The sequence below is a fragment of the Diuraphis noxia genome, unplaced genomic scaffold (genome assembly GCF_037042655.1).
Source record: "Diuraphis noxia isolate RWA-SAM2 unplaced genomic scaffold, SU_Dnox_SAM2 contig0005, whole genome shotgun sequence".
Taxonomy (NCBI): Eukaryota; Metazoa; Arthropoda; class Insecta; order Hemiptera; family Aphididae; genus Diuraphis; species Diuraphis noxia.
The window spans coordinates 24,178,204-24,196,913 of NW_028301715.1; the positions used below are offsets into that span (position 1 = coordinate 24,178,204).

The following is an 18,710-nucleotide window of genomic DNA, read 5'->3' on the forward strand; positions in this document are numbered from 1 at the left end:
TACGTTACATTATAATAATTATAATTATAATTAAAAAAAAAAAAAAACATTGATAATATGTATAATTCCATAAAAATTAAATTGAATTTTGTTAAATATTAGTAATATTACCACAGATTATATAAAAAAATAATATATTATATATATTATTATTATATATTATATATTATATTATTATATTATATAATCTGTGATATTACCAATAAGAATACACCACACGTGTACGCGACAATTTAGGTAGATAACATTAATTGAAGTTCTTATAATATCTTAAACATTATTGTCAACATTTTAGGAAACGTAATATTTTCTTTTACATGGTCGTGAATTTATTTTTTGCGGTTATTCGTCAGGGGTTTTTTTGGATACTTTTATTCCGTTTACCAAATACCAGGTAATGAGGTAGAGGTAGGTATGTACACATAACAAAATAAATATCGTAATAATTAATATAATATATTATGTACCTATAACGATGGAAATATTATTTTAACACATAAACAAAAGGTCTATAATATCTTACTGACTTAGTTCTGAAAGCGATAGGTAGGTTACGTATCATTTCGTGTATTTTTAACTATATAAATACTACTTAGAAGTTGTCAATAAACTAAACACAAAAATTGACGTAAAAGACGTACGATTATTCGTAAAAAAATGTTATAATAATAATATGTTACTATTTTAATGTTAACCTACCTCAATACCACATTTTTATAATTTGTTTTATACATGCCATACACGATACACACTATAAAAATTATAATAATAAAATAATGTTATGATTTAAGGAATAAGAATAGGGGGGTGTGGGGGGCAGAGCCCCCCACATTTGTTATATATATTAAATATGTTAGGGCTTCAGCCCCCTCTAACTTTAAGGTCTAGTTACGCCTATGCCCTCAATTAAGAGGAAGTCGAGAAGAACAATAAATTATATTTAAATATTATTATTATTACATCAACAACAACAAGGTTTTTAGCTTACAATTAAGGTTTGAATTAAAATTAAAATGTAAATATTGTGGATTGGTGAGGCACAGTCGTAAGCGCAATCTGTGGAGACGCACTGAGCGTACGTACCGGCCGCAATTGCTGGCTCCCAGATGGGTGACCACCCGAGATTTGTAGCAACAATCTCCTTGCCACACATTCACAAAAACGTGGTACAACTACAGGAGGTGGTTATATAAAAATGTATTATATTTAATATATTATTCAATCTTACTTACTTAAAAACCTACAAACAAAATATATACAAAAATAACTCCTACCGTACCATCCGACACCCAATGGCCTGTTGCCGCAAGTTCCCCTAAAAAAAAAATGTATTATAAATCAGTTGCCGAGATATCTGTATAGATAACCTTTAAGAAAATTATTTAATTTTTATATTAATTTTATAAATTCAGCTAATTTGCATAGTATCGCATAATAGTATGAGGGTGACTTGGGTGAGTGACGGGGATCCATTCTAGACGATGAATATAGGTACACTAGGTTTGTGGTCAGGTGCCAGGTGAAGCTAGATTTGCGCATATATCCATCCTCCCCTCCCCGTACAAGCCTGTTTATACCTTAAAAGTCACAATGATAAGGTTTTGTTTACGGTCCATGATTCTGTGTCGTACAGTTTGTGAAATAAACTACAAATAGACGGAAGCAAGACCCCAATTTTTGATCGGGGGCTCTGAATGGGAGGGCAGAATGGTACAATGTTTATTGCAGTACGGTTCCCGGCCAGTGGCCACCCGCGTTTCATATTGATAACGTTAACAGTCCTCTACTTCCCTCTCAATCATCAACCTTGTTCGACGTATCATAGAAGTTACTATATTGTTATCTCATTCCGTGCCCCGTGGTTATAACGATCTTTGTTTGTTTTGAATACTTGGCCGTTCCCCGTTTGTAATTCAAAAATCATCCGACACTTATCTGGACTATATATAAAAAAAAAGATAATCTTATTAAGGTGTAGATGACTCCGTTAAACGTTTCACTTATTTATTAACTGAAATGATATTTTGTCGATTACAGTGGTTTAAGTATCATAATACTCATTAGTGGTCCGGTATTCGTTTTTATTATTTTTGTGTTTGATTATCATGTTTCATTAATACCTACTATTTATTGAGTTTATTTCGAGTCCATAATCATTAGTCATGTCCAAAACAGGCATAGAACCTAAAGCTTCGTCTACGGCTGTTAAATCTCAAGATCAACGGTATGTTGCAAATTATAAATATCTAATTATAATACCTACTTTTATTATCCAAATTCAGACTTTAAATATATATAACAAAATCTTATTCTTAAAAGGATGAAATTCCTGTATGTTTTGTCTCTGTTCGACAAATGTACTTAATCCGTTTTATATTGTTAGTCTTCATTGCAAATGATTTGACCATTTAAATCTGTTCAGCATTTCAAATTCACACAAAGTTTGACAATACAATGTCTTTAAAATTATCTCTTGTTTGGAAATTCAAATAAAATAATATATTCCTTTGTGGTGCCTGGTGTGGTTCAGTGATTCACTTTAGTCACTATCCTGTTTGAAGTCATGTATTAACCAGTGTCGTTACTTCGCTAGTTCCTGAATGGTTGACCACCTGGGGGTTTAATGACAAATCTTTGTCCCACATACACATTTAACTCTACCAATCGTAACTCTCCTACAAAAATTCTTGTAGCCACAGTTGTTGATGCAGAAGATCAATAAGTATTAACATTTTTTTAAGAGTATACTACACAGCCATTTGTTGTCTCCGTCTTACAAATGTACATCATAACAAATTTACACTCAGCAGATAACTTAGCTCCGTTAGTTTAAAAATTAGAGTGAATCGACTTATTATGAAACTTGATGTTAAGAACATGATTCATTCATAACATTTCAGTCTTTAAGTTAATAAGTTAATTATTACTTGACTATGTTATACCATACCAGCTTTGAACAAAATGGAATTTGCAATTACTAATTTATTATTTTAAATCATTCTTCTAATGCAATAAGTATGGGCATAAAAATGTTAAGTTTTTTATTTTCATTATTTTTAACTAGTATTCACTTTTAACTACAGTATATATGTATTTATTTTGATGTCAGTTAATTTATTTATTATTTTAATGTTAACCTTACTAATAATCTGAATGGCTCTGAATAAACTTATAGCCATTAAAGTCAAAGTTAAACATTTAGGAACATGAGGAAAAAAAATTTAATTTAATTTTAATAACAAATGAAAATAGTTATAACTTTTATTTTCTAGGTCCTTAAGAAATTATCTTAAGAATTCTAGAAATAATCAAACATTTGGTTCAACATACTCTGATGAATTAACTGATTGCAATTTAGGATCAAATACCTTATCAGAAATGTCAAACAATAGAAAAAATGTACAAATGGATAGTATGTATTCATCATTTGGTGGGCAATCTTCTTTGGGAATTTTTGAATTAGAAAACATGTCTGGTAATAATAATTAAAGTACCTACAAACTATAAATATTTTGACATTTATTAATATTTCTGTAATTTTAGATATAGGTAACATATACAAAAGAGAATCATTACAATACAATATTCATAGTAACCAACCTGTTCTGCAACGTCGTTTAAGTCAAGCTACTCAAGCTAGAAATACTCTTGCTAGAGCAAGTTCTATAAAAAATATTGTTAATAGTAAATATTTATTTTTCCTAGTTTAAATAGCATTGTAATTTATTATTTTTTTACATAAAGAAAACGAAGCTAATGAGCAGAACGTCAAGTCATCTTTAGCAAATGTAACCAATTCTTTCAATGATATGTTAGTTATAAATTAGACATTAATAATTTTGATCCCAATTTTAATTTTACCTACTAAATATATATTAAATTTATTTATTTAGGTTGAAAAACAATTTTAATGATTCTAGCAGTTCATATTCTAGTGATGATTTTATATGTGGTAGTGACTTTAAGGAAAAATTAGCAGAAACTGAAGAAATTAACCGAAAAGAATTTGGGTCATTATCTGAGAGTCGTTTTGATTTTTCTTTGGAAGGAGAAAAGTAATGAGTATTTATAATTATTAAATTGGATTTCTCTTGTTAACATTTTAGCAACCTATTATTGTGAGAATGTTTATTAAAAGACTTTATAATTATAGACAATCCAATGAAAATGCATCATTTGCTGCTAATTACTTTGCTGCTAAAAGTATTCCCGTGGAAGACTTATCTGCAATTTTTCCTAAAAGAAAAAACTGTAATGAAACATTTACAAAAGAATTAAAAGAAAGTCATTGCTCCTTTTTAGTCCCAAATGATACTAAAAAAAATTCAGAAGGTGATTTATAACTACATTTTGTAATCAACATATAATTATGTATTAATTGACTTTTCAGATCAACAAGCACATATAGGTTACAAGACAATGTCTTCAATCACATCTTGGACCGACAGCCATGTATCCAATAATTTGTTAAACTTAACAAGTTTGTCTGATATTTCTGATGTATTAACATCTAAAACTAATTCAGCTAACCCAAAAGAATTGACCAAAGTATTGCTATCAGGAGGTTTGAAAATTGCTATAATAAGTAGTGTTTATTTTAGTAATATTGCTTGCTTACTATTTATTTTTCTGTAGATTGTAAAAGATTGATGTCATGCTTTTATATTTTAATTTTCAATGCTTAGCAATTTTAAAATGTTTTTATTTAGTTGTAGGAAGAAAGTTTTGGTTGAATAATAATGAATAATATTATATTATGACTTCATTGTAATTAATAATTTTATATGTTTTTATGACACGATTTTATTTACATACTTGATTGAATAAAATGTGAATATCATAAAAATACAACATATTCATTTCACTGTTTTTAAAAGTTCAATGTTCAAGCATCAAGTATATTTAATGCTCTAATTTTGTAAAAAAAAAAATTAATTTACACTTACACTTAACAGTGGTTATTGACATATTTATTTGTGGACAGTCTTTAAACCAAAGCTTTCCTGTTCATAATTTAACAATATTGATATTCATTGACTGAATAAAAGTAATTAGTTTACATATTAAACAACATTTCTTTTTTAATTTAAATTATATGATAATTGTATTATATCAATTAAGCTTGTATACAAAAAAGTTAATAGTTAGTTTAAAAATATAATACAAAATATTTTTGTAAATTCCCAAAAATTACTATTATTTTTTATTTTTGAGTTGATAAAAATAGTTTATCATTCCATTTACTAATAAAACTTTAGTTTAAAAAATGATAGAGTTTTGGAGGTAACATATTATATTTATATTTTATGTACTCATGAAATGTATTATATATGAATATAATTCATTTTTAAAAAATTTTATTTGTTTAAATTAACTTAGTATCTCATTTCTTCTAAATTTAGATTTGTCTGATGACAGATACTTGAATGAATCTTATAAGTTTCCTCAAAGACGATTATCTACTTCCACTAGATTCTCTTATGCTTCGCAAAATCTTGAGCATGCAGAACTATGTAAATTTCTATTTATTTTTCTCTGTTGTGTATTTTTTTTATATATAACATAGATCATATTTTATTTTTTTTAGGTTTTCAATCCTTAGAAAATTATAGTTTTATTTCTCCCCAAAAAAATATTCCAAGTATCCACGAAACAACATTAGAATTGAATAAAAGTATTAACTTGGAAAATAAAAGTGAAATGTGTAAAAATAAAGAATTTTTAAATACTTCAAATCAGTATACAACAAACAAGTATAATTTATCTAATAATTTTAACAAGTAATTATATTATACAAATAAATAACATTTTAAATGCAATACCTAATTATTATTCATATATTTAAATGTTTCAGGAGACAAACACAAACGCAAATAAATAATGGTTGTCATTTTTTTTTGACTTCTAAAAGTGGATATTTTCAAGATTGCACATTGGGAACATCAGAGATATTGGATAATAATATTGATCTTTCAAATTTTTCTATCTTAACTAATAATCATGAAGTTCTGAATGAAATGTCTTTAGATAAATCTACTAATATTTCTAAAATCGTCTATTGTAATGAAGCTATAAGTCAAGATCAATTAAATAAGTCTAATGCTCAAGATTACAGTTAGTTTTTTCTTATTTAACTGTATTGTGATTTGAAAATTTTTTACAATTATAAATCATTATATTTGTAAATGATAAGCAGTAGGAGTTTAATTCATAAATCAATGTATTAACACTTAATAATTATTTTTATTTTGTGTATTTTAAACTCTAACATAATAATCTTAAATTTCCTTGATCTGAATTTCACCAAAAAAAAAAACATTAACTTTTTTTTATAGAATATTCATCTTTAGACTATTGGTGCTTATAATGTTTTATATAATAAAATCTTTTTTTTAATTCTTAGAAAAAATAAGTAAAACACTTGAAATTGGTGATATATGTATTGGAACCTACTCTCAAGCTGTAATTACATTGGAAAATCAATTAACCATTGAAGCTAAATATACATTAAATTTATTGGAAACGTCACATAATCATATTAATGATTTTAAATTTGATGAAAATAAAGAAATTGGATCAAATATAGCAACTCTATTTTGTTCAGAAAAAACTTGCATCATACCTCCATTATCTGAAGCTTCATTTACTGTATGGATACTAGAAAAATTAATACATTTAAATGTATATTAATGTGTATTTTTTTCTAGATTGGGATTATTCCTTTAATTTCTGGAAGTATAAATATTTATATAAAACTTAAAAGTGATGATATATCTCAAGAAATTTATCGTAACATTCAAATTCATTCTATGGAGCCACAGGTATTTTATTATTACATTAAAGTTCTAGAAAAATAATAAAATAAATTTATTTTTATTTTTAGGTTACATGGATAAATAACTCTTTTGGCTCTATAGATTTTGGTTTATTACCAGAGTTATCACAAAAGTCTTTACCAATCAAGTTAATGAACAAAGGAACATACCAAGTTCCTATTAAATTTATTTTGAACCAGGTTTGTTTGAATTAAATAATAAGCCATATAATATGTCTAATTGCTTACTTATATATCATATAATTGTATACAAATAAATATAATTATATTACAGCTTATTGTTTTTTAATAAAGTTTAAGAACATTACAGAATGAAATGTATTTTAACCTTTTCACCAAAATCCTGATAACTACTTCATAAATAATCTTATAGTTAATAATTAAATAACATAGTATCTAAATTGATAAATCTTTTTATAACTGTTTCAGGATAACTGTGATGAAATTATTCAAGCCAAAGCTATTCTAAATCCATCTGAATTGTGGCAATGTAATGTGAATATGTTAACAAATCATTTTTCAAAAACTAATTGCAAACTTAGTGGTCGTCTTCAAGTAGTTTTAGATTCTGTTGAACAATTGGCCACCAATTATTCGCCATTGTTGTACTGTTCCAATTTAATAGGGCGTGTTGGTTTTACATCTATATCTTTTGATCAGAATCCTTTATTATTACAAAAATTTGGACAGTATTCATTGAATGGTACTATAGAAATAACCAACAATAGTGAAATTCCAATTAGTTTAGTTGTACAACAAAATAGCAAACAATGTGCTGAATTTACTATTCAGCCTGATAAATTCCAATTAACTGTAAATGAAAAAATTAAAATGAATGTTGTGTTTTCCCCATCCAAGCCAACTAAATATTTCAAGTAATATTTTATAATACTTAAACATTTGAATACCTTATTGATGATTTATTTTGAATTATATTTATTCTATTTTTAGTGAAGCAAGTATTTGTTTACAAGTTGCGTCTTCAAAGAAACAATTTTTTTTTAAAGTTAACTATATTGAATCTAATTGTAATAATTTATTTTTTTATACTATGTATATAACCTAAAATCAAAAGTTTATTCCAAGTTATTTTACTTTATTTTAGTTGAATTTCAACAAATGAGTTCACCATCTTCACGGCCTATATCTCCTTGGAGTACAAGTTCATCCAGTGCAGGTTTGTTTAATTTATATTTAATTATTAAGCTTATATTTTCTAATTGATTTTATTTGAATCTGTTAAAAGTTGGACGATTGGAATTGGAATCTACATGTTCGAGTCTTATATGGGGAAGTGTACCTTCAAATACTAAATCAATTCAAATATTTACCTTACGTAACCGTGGTTCACATAAGGAAAAATTGCATTTAAGAATAAAAGATAATAAGAATTGTTTTAAAGTATGTAATTTAAAAAATATATATATATATTTAATAATTTCAATTGTGTTTACTTTTAAGCTGATATCTTCTGGCGAAAATCAAGTGTCAGAAATGAAATTGTTACTAGAACCAATGGAAAGTCAAAAATTAAGTGTAGCACTTATATCTACGTCAAATGAAGGCGAGGCTTATGGTCACATAATTTTGCAAAGACAACATAGCGATGAAAAACGTGTGGTTAGTTTATTATATTGTTTTTTATATATTTAATCACTTAATTCATTAAAAAATATCTATGTTATTTATGATTAGGTAAGTTAGTTCAGAGTTTTCCTTTAAATCTGCTGATTTATTTCATAGTTTTTACTTTATTTGTGTTTATTTATATTTTTAAAATGGTATATAGAATATAATATTTACTAATAATGAATTTATCGGTTTTGGAAATTTCTATACTAATAATCTTTTTTTCTTCAAATCCATGCTTATTAAAAAAAAAAATACATAGGAGATTAACAGTCAATCTTTATATGGTAGAAAAGTGTGAGATTAAGTGAATGATAAAATTGTTTCATATAGGAACAGATTTTTATTAGTTTCTGAGTCTAGCACAATGCACCAAAGAAGATCGATTTTGATTAACACAAATGCACTGAAGGTTGCTGCTTACTGGTTGCAACACAACATATAGAACGTAACCAAAAAATGTAATTTTATTAGATATACCAAATTGATTTATTTTGTTATCTAAGTGTTTACCTGTATTTTATTTTACTTTACTTTTAATTATTAATATAATTGTAATTGTAATTTTTATATTCAGACACAACAAGAAGAAGATTAGTTGAATTATAATTTTCTCCATCTCATTGTTGTCCACTATTTAAATGTTTTTTCTCTGTGGTTTAAGTTTTAAAACTGTTTAACTTTGTAACGTTTAATTCATTTTTTTTAATCTCAGATTTCTTTATATGGTTACTGTGGTCATTCAGTTATTGTAATTCGTGGTCCATTTGAGGACAACTTTGGTAACATGTGGCTGTATCCAAACCCCCAACTTATGACATCTCAATTGTTCATAACAAATTCTGGAAATACTGCTGCATTTGTGAAGATTATTCAAGGTATCATTTTATTTAAATTATTTTGTCTTATTTAATTACTTCCTCGAAAAACAAAATTTATGTTTTAGAAAACTCATCAGAAGATATAATTCAACCTGATGAGCTTATAATACAAAAAGGAGTAACTGCTACTGTTGAAATTACAATAGTTATGAGTCCTGAACGATTAGAAATGTTAATTGGGCAAAATTGTAGCTCAAAAGTTATTACTATAAATAAATTATCATTGATTTATGGTGATGAAGCATCTAGAATGCGCATATCAAGGTTAGTATATCATAATTCATTGAGTAACTATCACTTATTGATTAAAAGTATTAATAAATTCTACAAAAGTATAAAACATGTATCATAATTTTAACGATCTTACCTATGAATAATTTTATTAATGATGATGAAATGTGAATTGAATTGTTTCAGTATAGTATTAAAATAATCATTAGTAAATATAGTTAAATCATAAAATTGGTCTTAACATTGATCAGTACATGTTCTATACAAAATAATTTTAATCTGTGTCAAAAAAATACTTTTAATTGCTTTCTTAAAAATTATTATTGGTAGACTTGCTCATTAATTTCTTTATAAGTATACTAAAATATACCCTAAAATATTACATGTTAAGTATAAAAATCTATAATTTTTTTTTTTCATTTATTCAAATTAATTGTTTCAATACACTTAGTATTATTACAATGTAGCTTAAATTAACATAATGTATAATATATTTTATATAAATATTAGCTATTTGCTTATCTGACTATGGTATATGTGATTTAATGTATAGGTTTAATCGGGTATCCGGACAAATGTAATTATGGGGAAATATTGTCTTTGACAATGAGAGTATTTAGTACTGTGGAGATAAGGGAGATAAGAGGATTTATTAATGAGCTTAAATTAGATATAAACATGGAACAGGTGTCTGTGAATTTTTCTGTATGTTTGTTTTGATGTTTGGTGGCTTCTGCGTAAGATTTTGCTGCGGAGTGAGCTTTGAATTCAGGGCGCTTAGTTGGAGGAATTTTTGGAGCAGGTTTTTGGGAAGCTGCCTTATGTACTAGACATACCTTAAAGTTGGCAGTGTAGTCCCCACTGCATAGGGCGCATTTTGCGGGACTGTTGCAGTCTTTGGAACAGTCTTCCGTGAGGTGATTTTCACCGCATTTAACGCATCTAGGTGTATGACATGGAAGAGATTATAATCACACAGGTTTTATGATATTGAATTGAAATTTCAAAAACATTTTTTTATCATTTTTAGAAAACTAAAATGAATGTATACAGTTTATCTAATTCATGTTATTAATATGTATATATTATTTTTTTTTATATATAGTAAATTAAAATGTTTCTGCACACTAGGTGCTATTACAAGTATTTGCTTTTGTACAATTTTTATAACGTTAATATTATTAATAATAATTTCTATAACATATTAGGTAATATTGATAATTTTGACAATTAAGATAAAAATGCGAGCTAATGAATACAGTTTAAAAATTCCAATTTGAGTTAATGTGGTTAAAGATTTTATATTTTAGAGGATGTGATACCCGCATGTGTTGTCTGTCTTACCTGGTACATTTTCCGCTTAGTAGATCACGGCTTAGCTCCATTAGTTTAAAAGTTAGAGTGAGTTGAAATTTATAAAATTTAAACCTAAGAATATTACTTAGACCATCTCATGAGCTTTTTACTATATTTTAATTCTGAAACAAGATATAAGTATTTTAAAATGTATAAAAAATTTACAATTTTAAAGGAAGAAGGGAAATTAATGGAATAATCAATGAATTGAGTTGTTATGAAGTTTGAAAAGGTATTATAAATTTGGTATATATTCATATTTTGACTGTTGTTGACTTCTGCATATGATTTGTTTCTGGGTTGAATGTCGAATTCGAGAGCTTTGACTGGTTGAATTTTTAAGGTAGTCTTTTTAAATATTGTATTGAATGTTGGACATTGCTTGAAGTTTGCGGTGTGGTCTAAGGTACATATAGTGCGCGCATTTAGCGGGACTATTTCGGTCTTTGGTACACTCGCTCGTCTGATGGTTTTCACCACATTTGACGTATCGATAACCTTCATGATTGCAGTAATTTTTTGAATGTCCGCAGGCTTGGTAGTTGTAACATTGTGGTGGGCCTCGTTATTTTTTTGTATGGTTTTTCTATTATAACTTTAGTATTGAGAAGAGATGTTATGTTTTTGATATCAATATCATTTTCTTTCCGACTAATGTTCACAAAGAATATCCAGGAGTGGGCAATTGGTTTTTTGTTTCTGACATTGTAAATATTTTTAGCTGAGTGTCCTAGTTCGGCAAAAGCAGAACTAATTTTGATTTGTGAGGTGGAATTCAGTAAATTCCTTATGACGACTTTGAATGTGCGATAACTGGAAGGGTGTACGAATGGAAACTAGCTTTAGTTTCATATAAATGATCTATAATTGTGTTTGTTGTAACTACGGAGACCTGAGGGTTGTACAATGAGATATGATGAAGTAATGTTAATATTAACAAATATATGTTTTTCAACTTTGAAATATTTATTTAGGTAATAATAAGAATATACATTTTTAGACTCTGGAAAAAAAATAAAGATAAAAAAAAAATTGTCTACCTTAATCAACAACGTTTAGATGAAATATCAAATATGTTCAATGCTGTTAGTCTTGTAAATGTGGACCATCTTGAAGATACCGAGGTAAATTAAAAAAAATATTTATTAATCAATACTCATTTAAAATGTTACTTCAAAAAAAAAAAAAGAATGTTTATGTAAGTAATGTGGAAATTCCTCAAAGCACAAAAACAATATTTTGTTAAAAAATCACAAATTAAACCTTCTAAATTTAATATTAAATATATTTTTAGATGACCTAATTTACTTCATACTGATATTATTGATAATCTCGCCTTTGTCATTTATTATGTGTTATCATTTTATTTAAATAATAAATTAAGATTTAGACATGTAATTCAATTAATTTTAATTAAATTTTTTCTTCTATAAATTGTTTTTCAAGATATATAACTTTATTATGTTTATCAAACAATTTTAGTAGGCCTTGGATCTTGGTGTAATAAAAACTTATTAATTTAATGCTCATACATTCTCCAATATTTTTCTGAAATTAACAACAATAATAATATAATTTATTAAAAATTCCTTAGCTTAGCTTTACTGATCATTTCCAAACAAAAGACACTCGCATATTCATACATTATGATCTAAAAAGAACCTTAACCTTATGTTTGTTTTTAGAAATCATTACCAAAATTATGGAAAATGGATATAAGTGAAGATCATGTTGTAATTTTGATGGAAACAAGTAATTTAGAGTCATTATTATGTGATACAACAACAGTTTTTAGTGAACTAGAGACAACTGTGTAAGTTACATAATATTCTAAAATATATTTAATGAATATTATACGTTATCATTTTTATTTTTTAATGATAGTATAGTATATAATTTTAGATACTATATTATATCTAAATGTACTCAATTCAAAATCAAATATACATTAGGCGAATGTTAAATTAGTTTGAAGCATATTATGTTTTTATTGATATTAAAATATTTATTAAGTTATTTTTACTTTGCAACTATAATTGATGCAACAACATCAAATCGTAACTAATTAACACCTTGCATATTGTAATATATAATAAGCAATATTGCATATTGTTTCTCAACATGAAAAAAAATATATTTTAAAATTGAGAGTATCCTAATTTATTATACTTTAATATTAATAAATGTTTTCTTTTCTACTTTTACAGAATTAGCAGACTATCCTAGTGACTTCTTTGTCAATTATTTATGGGAAAATAGTGTTTTTATATGAATATATATATATGTTTTTTTAAATTTTATATTATTAATCATATCTGATGTGTAATAACTCTTTGATATTTTTATGATCTCTATATTATTTTTTTATGTTCAATGAAACGTGTTTAATTATCATTCATAATTTTAAATAAATATAAATGTAAATTAACAAATTATGCATCTTCTGTCTCAGTCATATTTTCCTCTATGTTCCTTCAAAGTTTAACAGAGAAGTGATTATTCATATTATCATAACAATCTACAGAATATAATGGTTGAGGCAGGTGATGTGTGTTATAATGATGATGCTGCAGTAATTAATGTCTTGGAATAATATATATTGAAAAGTTAGACAATTAGTTTGTCCTTTAACAAGTCCAATGTCATTATGGGTTGGAGAAGGGGGATAGCTGATAACTTTGTTATTTAAGAGAAGCTCTATTTGGTAAGGTTGTGCTTTGTGCAGGATCCCTCAGTTCAGTAAGCTGAGGATGTGGGACATAACATTACATTTTTATACTTTAGCAACAACCTTCATACAATTTAGATATATGTGTTTAACCCCTATTTAGTATTTAATACATTCCTTGAATGCTGAAAACATTAACAATTATGCAAAGGACTACAAATATTAATCTAACATACACAACAAAAAAAGCACTCAACAAACTCACTTAAAAAACTTTTTTACTTTTGGCTATCTTGTAGTATGTGCTCTACCTGCAATCACGGCACGCTTGTCATATGCACTCTACTACCTAATTTATCTTTACTATCGTGACTTAAATGCTAATAAAGATTATTACTATCTTTTACTGCATGATATAATTTTTGATTGTGTATTAGTCATTGACCGACAGTTCGTGGGTTTACACGGTTTTTATTTGGCATGTGTATTTGATTGGCACATTTGACGCGTTTCTGAGAGACATGGCACAAGTTTTTTAACTACCTATAATTATTGTTTATTTTATTTTATTTTTCAAAAAGGACGAGACGATGACAAATGGTCTTATATAAATATTTTATAGCATTTTATACAATACATTATAATTTATAATTGTTCGCAACATTTGATATGGTATAACACTTGACTCATAGGTTAATTATTTATTTAATTTTACGTGTTATTTAATTTTTTTTTTTACTTCTTTTATTGACTATGGTTTATGTGTATATTATTATTTTTTACTTTATGATTTAATTAATATAATAATTTTATTTTTCAATCTCTAAATTGTAATCGTAATCCGTGCCGGCCTAGAAAATATAATTATCTTCAAAATTATCTAAAATGCGATGTTTGTCGGAATAAAATAAATCTAAAAATACGGTTTCCAAATTTTCCTATAGTTCGACTTATCTGTATATAAAAATAATACTTGTAACTATCACCTGTGTAAGTATGTTAATTGTTAATATGTATTAAAAATAATTATTACTTATATTACTTATTAGATTGGTAAAAACGGTAGAGGGCATACTGCAGTCGTAATGTTGCCAGTAGAGCGCATACGACAAGATAGCCTTACTTTCAATTAATTGTTACTCTTTTTTCTGAACTTCCGACAAATATAGTAGTAACTGCAACTCATTCTCATATTTTATAGAACGTATTTGGATGATTAGGATTGATGTTTCAATCAATTACATTGTAAATCCAGAAAAACACCAATTTAAAAAAAGAAAGAAGACCTATGAGATTGGAATTTGAAAGTCAAAAGCTATAATAAATTGAATGCTTCAGAAATTTATGGTAAGATTTAATTTTAATAGAAAGTTAAAACATCATAGTTTAATACAAATACATTTTAATAGTAAAGGAGCAACATTCTTTAACTAAGACTTCATGTTATATGGTTTTCAAATTCAACGTATCTTCGTATTATAGATACTTTAAGAGTTTATTTTTGATATAAAATAGATCTAAATTTATATTAAGTATGTATGAGAAATAAGTTGGATGGGGTTGAAATTTTTTTTATAAATCGTACAATTCATTTACTCTCTAATAAAGGAATTAGGTAGATTTAAATTTTAAATAGTATTAAATTAGATAAAACAAAACAATAAATGTACATTAATAATTTGATATTTGATTTTAATGTAAAATAAAAAAAAATAGGAATTAATTACTAACTTTAATTAAAAATATTTATTTTTGGTTTGGCCTTCTACAAAATGGTTGAATTTATGAAAACATAGTTTTCAATTTCAATGAAAAAGTATAAACATAATAATCGGTTATTTCTGAATGTAGTTAAATGTTCATAATAAGCCATGTATACTATGACATATAAATTACAAAATAAAAATAATAAAATAAATTAACTGTACATTGTATGGAAAATTTGATTTTTTAAATTAAATAATAATTAACTATTTTTGTTTCTGTTTGTTGGAAAATATAGGCAGTTTATTATTAATAAGTATGTATATAAAAAAAAGATTCAACTTAATGTGCAAGATAATTGATTAATTGAGACAGTTAACAGACAAATCATTGAATTATGGGGGACTAATAAATTACAAGTCTTCATCCTCGTCAGGCAATGCTGTTTCTTGAGCCTCCTAGAAATAATTTTAAAAAAGTAAGTGCTTGTTGCCAAAATAACATAATTTAATTTTTACCTTGAGGTCTTGTTCAATTTGATCTTGCCATTGAGGGTCCATCTTAATTTCTGGGGGTACAAGAGCAGGCATAGCAACAAATTCAAGGTTGGGATCGCCGATTAATTTTCTGGCCATCCACAGGAATGGTTTTTCGAAATTGTAATTACTCTTAGCACTAATATCGTAATACTATAAAAATAAAAGTTTTTAAATATTGTTTTCAATTTATATTTAATTTTCAAAATTAATTGCTTACCTGTAGATTCTTCTTGCGGTGGAAAACAATTGTTTTAGCTTTTACTTTTCTATCCTTGATATCCACTTTGTTTCCACAAAGCACAATCGGAATGCCTTCACATACTCTCACCAAATCTCGATGCCAATTGGGTACATTTTTGTAAGTGATACGGCTGGTAACATCAAACATGATGATAGCACATTGACCCTAAAAAACATTTAATTTGGAAACTTAGCATGATTTTAAAACTTTATAATATGAGATGTTTTTTATTTTTAATTAATGATATATGTAGTACTCAATACTATATGACAATCTATTTAAGTTTTATACATTAGATACATATTTATTTTTATTAATTTAATTCAAATTTAAACAGATTCAACTTAAAAGATGATAAAAAATTACATAATATCATATTTTACCTCACTACAATAATGTATTTGACTGTATAGGTATGTATAAATAAATACAAACCAAAAAATATCGAACTTTTTTAATTTGAGATAAACAGTTTCATACCTAGAAACTGTACAATGATTTGAATTATAGTAATTATAATTAAAATACCGGTTTTAAATAAAAAATATAATACTTCATGTATTATGATTAATTTTTTTTTTATATGAATATTATATATATACTGCAAGTTAAATTTGTTTGTACACTTATAAAGAAACATACAAATCATTTGTTTATTTTTTTAATTACCAATATACATAATTACTTGAATATAGTATCCATCTCTGAGACCTCCAAATTTCTCTTGGCCAGCAGTATCCCAAACATTGAATCGAATAACCCCACGAGTTGTATGGAATACCAATGGATGTACTTCTACTCCTAATGTGGCAACATATTTTTTTTCAAATTCACCCGTTAAATGACGCTTGACGAATGTTGTCTTGCCAGTACCTCCATCACCAACCAATACACATTTGAACGTAGGTACATCATCAGGTACATTCATTATTGCTTTTTTTCTATATAATATCAATATACATATTATGAAGTAAATAAAAACAAAAAGAAATATACATTTTTAATTTAGAAAAAGAATTGTTTTTTATTATTTATAAAATATAGATATATAGATAATTATTTGATGTGTTAAATTAGGAAAAGATATTTAAAAAAGTACTAGATATATTTTTTTTTGAATTTTCTGCATGCAATAAAATAACACTTATAATTGTGCATACATTAAAATAGTTAAAATTTCTTAAAATCAAAAAGAATATACTATTCCATAATACATAATGCTGTAAGTTCAATAACTATTTTATTCCGTGACTAGAAAAGTGATTTTTTGTTTTGATAAGGACACCTAACCTAATAATCAAATACTCAGAAGTTAGTATAAATGTAAATAAAACCAATGTAATAAAAATAAAAGGTTCTAGTGTATTTATTTTATCTGTGACACGCACAAAAAAAAATCAATGATGGTATTACAATAGTCTGTTTTAACTTACAGAAGGTACTCAACTCTTCTACGTGCCTATAACAAATCACATGGTTCAAGGAAAAATATTTTGAATGAATGTTGTACGACTGCACGTAATTGAAGTACACAAATCAAAACAAATTAAACGAATTAAATTAGACTTTGAACAATTGAAAATAGCATTTCGTCCAAGGAAAACCATAGATTATAACCTAAGATTTTATGAACCAAACTTTAGAAGATGCTACTCAGTATAATGTTCCACCATATGACAGACGCGATGATAATTGTTTACTCCTTAAACACTAGAAATAGCAAAATAATGTGACTACTTACGTGTTAGATTTGTGTAAGCGATTTCAGCGAATGCAAATTAGAGATGTGTCATACGCGAACGAACGCCGAACGGATCAAAACGAACGGGTCAAACCTGTGAACGAAACAATCCGGATCGTGAAATAATAAAAAGCCGTTCTTTCGTTCATTCGTTCAATTTCGTTCTCGTTCGGATTGCATTGCTACCAACTCAAAATTCTTAATAATGACCGTTACATGTTCAACAATATTTCGTTCCAATAGACATTTGTTCCAAAAACTTTTGTCCCAAAAACTTATTGGAACAAATTTAATTTGATAAAGAGAATATTGGAACAAATGTTTTTGTAGCATATAATATCCTATGGAACAAATATCATTGGAATAATTGGTTATAGGATTAATTCAACTAAATATATAAGAACAGCTGCTGCAGCTGATATTATGGTAAATGGTTTGCAAAAAAATTCAGAGTGATAAGCAGTAAAGTTGTCCGAAAGTTAATAAGAGTGGTTAGGTACGATGGTTACCTTTTGGTTACAGTGTGACCAACTTGAGATGGAGTTGCACAGCAAGTCGAGGGATATTTTCGATTTGCGGGCGTAGCAATGGCGCCGAGGAGCGTAGCGACACAGAACAATGGTAGCGACGAGTGCCGCTAGCATGTCATCACTGACATGCATCACTCTAAATTATTTCGTATTGGTGTCACTGCTGGATCTCTGGTATATGTAAATAGTTGGTCTGGACCACGAACATATAATTGTAATAGTAATAGTAATTGGTCTGGACGTCTAGTGGTATATTCTTCCTTATCATTTTTCGGACAACTTACTGCCCACAACTCAAAAGTTCATCGGAACAAATTAAATGTAAATGTGAAAATATATAATTGGATGAAATTTA

The 18,710-nt window shown here is 26.7% G+C and overlaps 2 protein-coding genes and 1 long non-coding RNA gene across 7 annotated transcripts; 1 reads left to right on the forward strand and 2 right to left on the reverse strand.

The window, feature by feature from the left end:
* The first annotated feature begins 1,814 nt into the window (after positions 1-1,814).
* Positions 1,815-13,364, forward strand: LOC107163648 (uncharacterized). 4 transcript variants are annotated; one of them, XM_089229700.1, is made up of 23 exons: positions 1,834-2,224; positions 3,273-3,475; positions 3,544-3,684; positions 3,745-3,811; positions 3,894-4,055; positions 4,154-4,332; positions 4,391-4,564; positions 5,403-5,513; positions 5,588-5,780; positions 5,855-6,114; positions 6,404-6,648; positions 6,708-6,821; positions 6,884-7,015; positions 7,265-7,710; positions 7,787-7,863; positions 7,941-8,012; positions 8,082-8,236; positions 8,297-8,455; positions 9,180-9,342; positions 9,411-9,609; positions 11,933-12,056; positions 12,618-12,745; positions 13,140-13,364. In XM_089229700.1, the coding sequence occupies exons 1-23, from the start codon at positions 2,163-2,165 to the stop codon at positions 13,156-13,158; spliced, it is 3,585 nt and encodes a 1,194-aa protein (XP_089085826.1). In that variant the 5' UTR covers positions 1,834-2,162; the 3' UTR covers positions 13,159-13,364. The 4 variants fall into 4 exon arrangements, with proteins under 4 accessions (XP_089085829.1, XP_089085826.1, XP_089085828.1 ...); XM_089229702.1 differs by having other exon boundaries at positions 1,837-2,224; positions 3,359-3,475; XM_089229701.1 differs by lacking the exon at positions 5,403-5,513 and having other exon boundaries at positions 1,837-2,224.
* A 1,903-nt stretch (positions 13,365-15,267) lies between these two features.
* Ran (RAN, member RAS oncogene family) lies at positions 15,268-17,971 on the reverse strand. Of its 2 annotated transcripts, none has more exons than XM_089229707.1 (5): positions 17,826-17,971; positions 16,770-17,025; positions 16,061-16,249; positions 15,823-15,993; positions 15,268-15,762 (listed from the first exon to the last, which is right to left on the reverse strand). In XM_089229707.1, the coding sequence occupies exons 2-5, from the start codon at positions 17,010-17,012 to the stop codon at positions 15,718-15,720; spliced, it is 648 nt and encodes a 215-aa protein (XP_089085833.1). In that variant the 5' UTR covers positions 17,013-17,025; positions 17,826-17,971; the 3' UTR covers positions 15,268-15,717. The 2 variants fall into 2 exon arrangements, with proteins under 2 accessions (XP_089085833.1, XP_089085834.1); XM_089229708.1 differs by lacking the exon at positions 17,826-17,971 and adding an exon at positions 17,518-17,666.
* Positions 17,826-18,595, reverse strand: LOC149055107 (uncharacterized). The gene is made up of 2 exons (XR_016192158.1): positions 18,335-18,595; positions 17,826-18,166 (listed from the first exon to the last, which is right to left on the reverse strand). It is a non-coding gene; the product is annotated as an uncharacterized LOC149055107 (long non-coding RNA).
* Positions 18,596-18,710: the final 115 nt, after the last annotated feature.

Coding starts and splice junctions, on each gene's coding strand:
- Ran (XM_089229707.1), bottom strand. CDS start 17,012: ATGAATGTACCTGATGATGTACCTACGTTCAAATGTGTATTGGTTGGT. Junction 16,250..16,769: donor GAGATGGATACTATATTCAA/GTAATTATGTAT, acceptor AATGTTTTTTAG/GGTCAATGTGCTATCATCAT. Junction 15,763..15,822: donor AAATTGAACAAGACCTCAAG/GTAAAAATTAAA, acceptor AATTATTTCTAG/GAGGCTCAAGAAACAGCATT.
- LOC107163648 (XM_089229700.1), top strand. CDS start 2,163: ATGTCCAAAACAGGCATAGAACCTAAAGCTTCGTCTACGGCTGTTAAA. Junction 4,056..4,153: donor TTTTCTTTGGAAGGAGAAAA/GTAATGAGTATT, acceptor TTATAATTATAG/ACAATCCAATGAAAATGCAT. Junction 7,864..7,940: donor TAACTATATTGAATCTAATT/GTAATAATTTAT, acceptor ACTTTATTTTAG/TTGAATTTCAACAAATGAGT.